The sequence below is a fragment of the Rhinichthys klamathensis genome, unplaced genomic scaffold (assembly GCF_029890125.1).
Source record: "Rhinichthys klamathensis goyatoka isolate OS25496 unplaced genomic scaffold, OSU_Roscu_1.1 h1tg000247l_1, whole genome shotgun sequence".
NCBI classification, from domain to species: domain Eukaryota; kingdom Metazoa; phylum Chordata; class Actinopteri; order Cypriniformes; family Leuciscidae; genus Rhinichthys; species Rhinichthys klamathensis.
The window spans coordinates 564093-570265 of record NW_026606769.1 but is presented as its reverse complement, the minus strand read 5'-3'; the positions used below and the strand labels follow the sequence as shown (position 1 = coordinate 570265).

The following is a 6173-nucleotide window of genomic DNA, read 5'->3' as shown; positions in this document are numbered from 1 at the left end:
GATTTTAACTACAGTGCCATTGAAACTGGTACCAATGAACTCATTCATGCCATTTCAAAGAGAAGCCATTCACAGTATTGTGTGAATAAGAATAGCACAATGACAGTGGAATCTAGTAGCCTATTTATACGTTTTGACAAATCATCAGATCTGGTGATTTGTAAATATATAGACTTTATTATAATGTACGATTACATTTGATATTTTTATTTGGTTAAAAACAAACAAGCAAAACAAAAACAAAACACTATTTATGAAACGTTTGTGGCTTATGCTCGATACACTGGTGGGCTAATGGCTTTAGGACCCTGCAGAGCACCCAAATAAAACACGTGGAGATTTAAGCAGCACTCTTCCAAAGAATCAACACTTCACCAAAGCACGAGACCTAACCAATATCTCTTCGTGTCTGTACGTGTGCTCCTGGCTTTTGTTTACACTCTGCATGTGTGACACGGGACAGTGTGTGAACACAGTTGAGCACAAGATTTGGCGGCTTTGTAAAGTTTTTCTGACAGCTCTATCGCGGGTCTGTAGACCACCCTCCCCTCGCTCCCCTGTGTATCGTATCGCAGGAAGTCCCTCACATCCTCTCCTCCTGCGTCGTGTGTGTGTGTATTTGTGTGTTTCTGTGTGGGTATATTATGAAGATCTCATCATAGAGAGCCGGGCATCATGAGGATCTCCCGGCGTATGGAGAACTGGTGCCTCATGTGCGGACTGCGCGCTTTTGTGCTGCTGATAGTGGGACTGACAGCTGGCGTCTCCACTCATCACTCACCCGACGGTAGGACACTTCATATTAGTGCTTATCTTACTACTGGATGTCTTATCCACCCCTAAAGGGTGCATATTAGTATCTTATAAAGCTTTTAAGGGTGCACCATTTGAGGGGTACTGCCTCAGTGACAAGCTGGTGTACCCCTAATTTTTTAACATTTTTGCTAAACTGTGTTACTGTATCGTTTTAAACAATAATAATAATTTAAAAGTTATAGCCCATGTACTTATTGTATGTTTAAAGAATGCAAGAGTTTGATTTAAGTCATTTTGGGAACAGAATACATACAAAAACATGAAGAGAGTTGCTGAATGCATGAGATACATAGGAAACCTTGTGTGTATGATAATGAATAACAATAGAAGGAAAGAGCAGAGATGCACATTTACATGATGTGCCTTGAGGAGAAACATTCAACAGTGACCATTTAAACACATCTGGATGTCCTGTCGTTATATAAATAACTAAAATGATGGCCTCAAAGATGTACCTTTGAGGGTACTTCCCAGTGACAAGCTGTTGAACCTCTAAAGGTACAATGAAATGTTAATAACATAATATTTAAATATTTAAGTAATGTATTGTAATATTTAATAATGCAAAAATAAATAAATAATCCCGTGAAGAGATGACGCCAACCCCTGCTACTTCAAATGCCAACTCAGAATCAACATGGTGTCAAATTTTCTATACTGGATAATATTGTAATCATTATGATCACAACTTGTAATAACTGCTTTAATGAGATCATTGTCTCTTCCTAAATGAGTACATGATCTTAGCTAACTGCATTATTTTGTATTATCTTAAAACTGTACATTTTTGGACATGCATGGACAACATTTCTTGGACACAAGTCACTTCTGATAACAATGTGCTCTAAATTGTAACGTAGAAACATGCATTTTCTGTAAAGCTGCTTTGAAATGATATCTATTGTGAAAAGTGCTACACAAATAAACATAAATTGAATTGAATTTAAATAAAAGCTACTAGGTTAAAATAATTTTACAACATGGAAGGCATCCTATTTCTTAATGACTTCGTATGTATGACTATGAGAACATATGTAAAGACACTGACTATAATTTACTTTACACTCATAGATGTTGGTGGTGAAAAACGGCTACTGTATATACAGTGCACTTGATCCAGTGATATATATTTAGTGTTCAACAAAACACTTGTGCTTGTCAGAACTCTAGTTTAATGAGGTCAGTGGAATTACGTTTAAAATAGGCTTTGTTTTTGGCATATACATGTGCTGCGTTTATTTCAGTGTGGCAGATGGTTGGCGTAAACGGTGTGAGTTTGTTAAGGTTTGTCAGGTAAGGTTAAGTTTTCTCTTTCACTGGTCAGTTTCACCGTTTAATTCATCAGATCATATTGTTCCTACAACACATCTGTTCTACACATCTCAGATTTTCTCTCTTTCACTAGAGCATACTCCTCTAAGCTGGTGTTCAGAAAGATAGTAATTACAGCAAAGGCAGGATGATAATATGTTTCAGAGCTTTGATTGCAGGGGACTCTTGAAACTCAGTTTGATCACAGCTAATGAAATAGAATGCAGAAAAAGGACTGTCTTATAATGTCTTTCATATGCCATTTTATTTCATTTAAGTTACATGATTAACAGTGTCTTTGTGTGTATAGTTGTATAAAAGTGGCTCAGCCACTGAGGGGTGCTGTCTTGAAACAACACCTTTCAAGGGCAGTATTTTGGCTTTACCCTTAATGGCAGACACCTGTGTGTATGAGAGAGAGAGAGAGAGAGTGTGTGTGTGTGTGTGTGTGTGTGTGTGTGTGTGTGTGTGTGTGTGTGTGTGTGTGTGTGTGTGTGTGTGTGTGTGTGTGTGTGTGTGTGTGTGTGTGTGTGTGTGTGTGTGTGTGTGTGTGTGTGTGTGTGTGTGTGTCATATTTCCTCTTGTTAGCACCTCATTCCCAGCGTTGACAAGCTCCTGAAGTTAGCAGGGCTGACATGGTTTCACAGTATCACACATGACAGCAAAAATTACCTAGAGCCATTAAAATGCAATTTGAGACTATCCATCCATGGCTAATTTGTTTCTTGTGCTCTGACACTGTTTGTGTGTGCGTGTATGTGTGTTTATAATATGTTCATCCATGGCTGAAATCCTTATAATATGCCAAAGTGGGTGGAATTGCTGATCAAGTAGTCTGAAATTCTAATCGAAATCCCAAATATTTGAATTCTATATCTAATTTGAATGGCTACTGTAATCACTCAAAGTTGCTTTGCAAGGCCAAACTCTTCAGGGCAAATGCCATGCCATGTTGCAAAAAAACTTTGTAATAACATTTTATTTAAAGAGATGTTTGTATAATTTGTTTTGTATTGATCATGGCAGCAGTATAAGTGATCTTAATAAGTGAGTCATTCATTTGTTCATTCATTCAAAATGGCTGATTCTATCAGAAACAAAGCAAGTGACTGGTTGCGTCTGATATCGCATGCTCTCTGAATAGGGACTTCTTCTAAGTATTTCGCAACTGTTAAAAAGTATGTTCTATATAGAATGAATGTGTGTAGTATGAATGTAATGCGGACATACTGCATTTCTCGTTTTGTCTTTCCTTCTCTGTCTTTCACATATCCTCACCAATGTCTAAAAGGGATAGTAAAGTGTCCATTGGATGCACACTTCAGATCTTGCTGGAAGTGGTTGGTCATCTGGGTAATTCTTGGCTTGCCTAATGTTTAATGAATTTCGGTGAATTTGGACATGCTACTCATTTTGCATACTTTTTTTCACCTACTATAGTAGAGATGCATGTACTGTATATTTGGATGCAGTCACTACTATCTTTTTGAATTGATTATTGAATCACTCACTCAAACCATTTGTTCAGAAAGGCAGATTTACTAAGTAATGCTTTGTTTGGAATTATTTTCATTGGCATTCTAATAAAACAAAATGCCCCAAACAAACATATCCTCCAATGCGATCCGGGACGCCATTAAAATAAACCATCCACTTGTTTCCGAAGCTGGGATCCCTCTGAAGTCTGTTCAGAGATGCAAACAAACTGTTTAAACTGGACGCATCAAAGCAAACGTTCATTCACTCTTCCATTTGTCCTGTTGTCGACAGACTCAAGTGCGAGTGGGCGGGGCCTATGGTGCGATGATGTATAACTATTCTTTGATGTCTTGCTCTGGGGTTAGTCAAATGCAGTGGGCACAACTCATTCTTAAGATGTGCTCACTCTAGAGTTTGAGCACACAAAATTTCTATGGACACTGCAGTGGTTATAATGATGTTGCACTCTGTGGCTTATTAAAAAAAAAAAAAAATAATAATAATTTAGCATATAATACATCTAAAATGAAAAAAATATACAATCTAATACCCTTTACTGCTATGTTGCAATCCTGCAAATTTTAAGTTGAAATTTTAATTCAGCTAAGAGGTCACACCATGAAGTATCAATCTTCTGTTAGTTATACATCGTCAAGTGATAATTCGCAGGCCAGTCACCAGACATGAGCTTTGGAATACAGCAACATTTGCATGAGCTTGTGTTTCCTTTCTCCCACATTCGCATGCGTATGAATGGAAATCAATGGAAGTCTAGTGTGACCACCCCTGTAGTAAACTCTGACAGAGAAAGAGGAACGCATTGATAAAATAGTGGTAAATCTGGTGGGAATTTCCGTTGAAATATACAGTTCCCTTCCTGTGTTTGTTTGTTTTTATGTGAGAAAGAGATAGGTAGAGACACTTCTGTGGAGTTTTTGGGATAATGCTTTGTGTTGAAGGGTGGGGTGATAACCAAATTTTGACACGTTTTACCGCACCCGCTTGATTCTGGACCATGTGTGTGTTTGTGTTTCTGTTTAAAAGGATTCAGGTTTGTTCCAGCAGCCACTTCACAGTGGCCTTGGCCTCCATAACCAATCCATTCTGCATGGGAGGGGTCTGGCTTTACCTTCTGGAGAGTGACACACACTATCACACACATAAGCCAATCATCCTCATTGCACACACACATTCAGGATGATCAAAAAGGACTTATTGCAAAATCTCTTGTGGATTAATGTAAAGCAGATGCATTAATTCTAATGTTCATTTCAAAATTTGAGGAGTTATAGTATAAGACACTAGCCTGGATGCCAGCCCGGACCCCGCCCACAACATTTTTTGGTCGGGAAGTTCGGTCTGGACTCGATCCATTGAGGAGTAATTATGATCGGTTCAGAATTAGTCGGGCCAATCAAATTGCCAGGGCGGGCTTTATACGATGATGGACAGATGATCTGCAGTTACGTAATCATCACGTTATCAAAGAGCGCTTGGGTTGAACTGGTTTCCCTCAGAGATGACTGCAGCTGGAGAATTGAGATGTATAGATTCCGCTATCGCGTCTGTTGTAAAAGAAATCGACAGCGCATTCATTTTAAAAGACGAACAGAGAACTGCAATCAAGGCATTTGTCGATCGGAAAGATGTGTTTGCCGTCCTTCCTACGGGATTCGGCAAAAGTTTATTTTATCAGCTGGCTCCGATGGTCTCTAAGAAGATGGGACGCAATGAAAACCCTGTGGTCGTTGTGGTTTCTCCTTTGGTCGCACTCATGGAGGACCAAGTAAAAGAAGCAACACTCATTATTTTACTACTTCTTCCAGCGTGCGTGCAGTTGACTTCTGTTGACAATTTGCGTAGCTCATAAAAAAAACACTTACTGCGTTGCTCTGATTGGTTGTAGGTCTATCCAATTGCAGAGTTTTCCAGAGTGCAGAGTTTTTATTTTTTCCTGGTTCGGTTAAGACACGCCTCATAATCAAAGCCCTATGGAGCAGTATCAGACTCACATTCTGACTAGAATATGAGTATGACGAAGTCAGGCTAATAAGACACTGTAGTCTACTGAAACCACTTTCACTGTGTCTGAGTTTCTGAAACCGTTTTGACATGTTGAATGGACCCCTGTTGTTCTCTGCATTGATCCAGAGCTCAACAACTCCCTAAAGACACACACACACACACACACACAAACAAACAAACACACTGTCATTCACTGATAGGCAGAAAAGCCCAGTTATTGATTGTGGCTCAGACAATAGTGCTCAGTTTGTGCAGTCAGGTGTACGGGTCTGAGCTCTTTGCACTCATTAGTCTTTCGCTGTCATTGTGTGTGTATGGTTTTCGCCAAACATGTTGTCAAAATGTCGGACGTACTATTGGACAACTAAACTGTCTTTAAAATTTGCTTTATTTACATGTATTTGTGAATGTGCAGATATTTATTCAAGAATATATATTTAGTTAAAACAATTTAGATACAAAATATTCTTTACATTGTAGTCTGTTTGATTCTACTTTAAATAAGAACATTTAAAAGAACATTTTTAAAGCGCGCCAAATGA

At 38.6% G+C, this 6173-nt stretch overlaps 1 protein-coding gene across 2 annotated transcripts in view; it reads left to right on the top strand.

Moving 5' to 3' along the window:
- Positions 1–362: 362 nt before the first annotated feature.
- The window catches only part of adam12b (ADAM metallopeptidase domain 12b), a 110642-nt gene continuing 104831 nt past the window's right edge, over positions 363–6173 (top strand). For both annotated transcript variants that reach the window (XM_056266344.1, XM_056266345.1), the window contains exon 1: positions 363–787. In XM_056266344.1, the coding sequence (XP_056122319.1) occupies positions 676–787 (112 nt within the window). In that variant the 5' untranslated portion in view covers positions 363–675. The remainder of the gene's footprint in view (positions 788–6173) is intronic.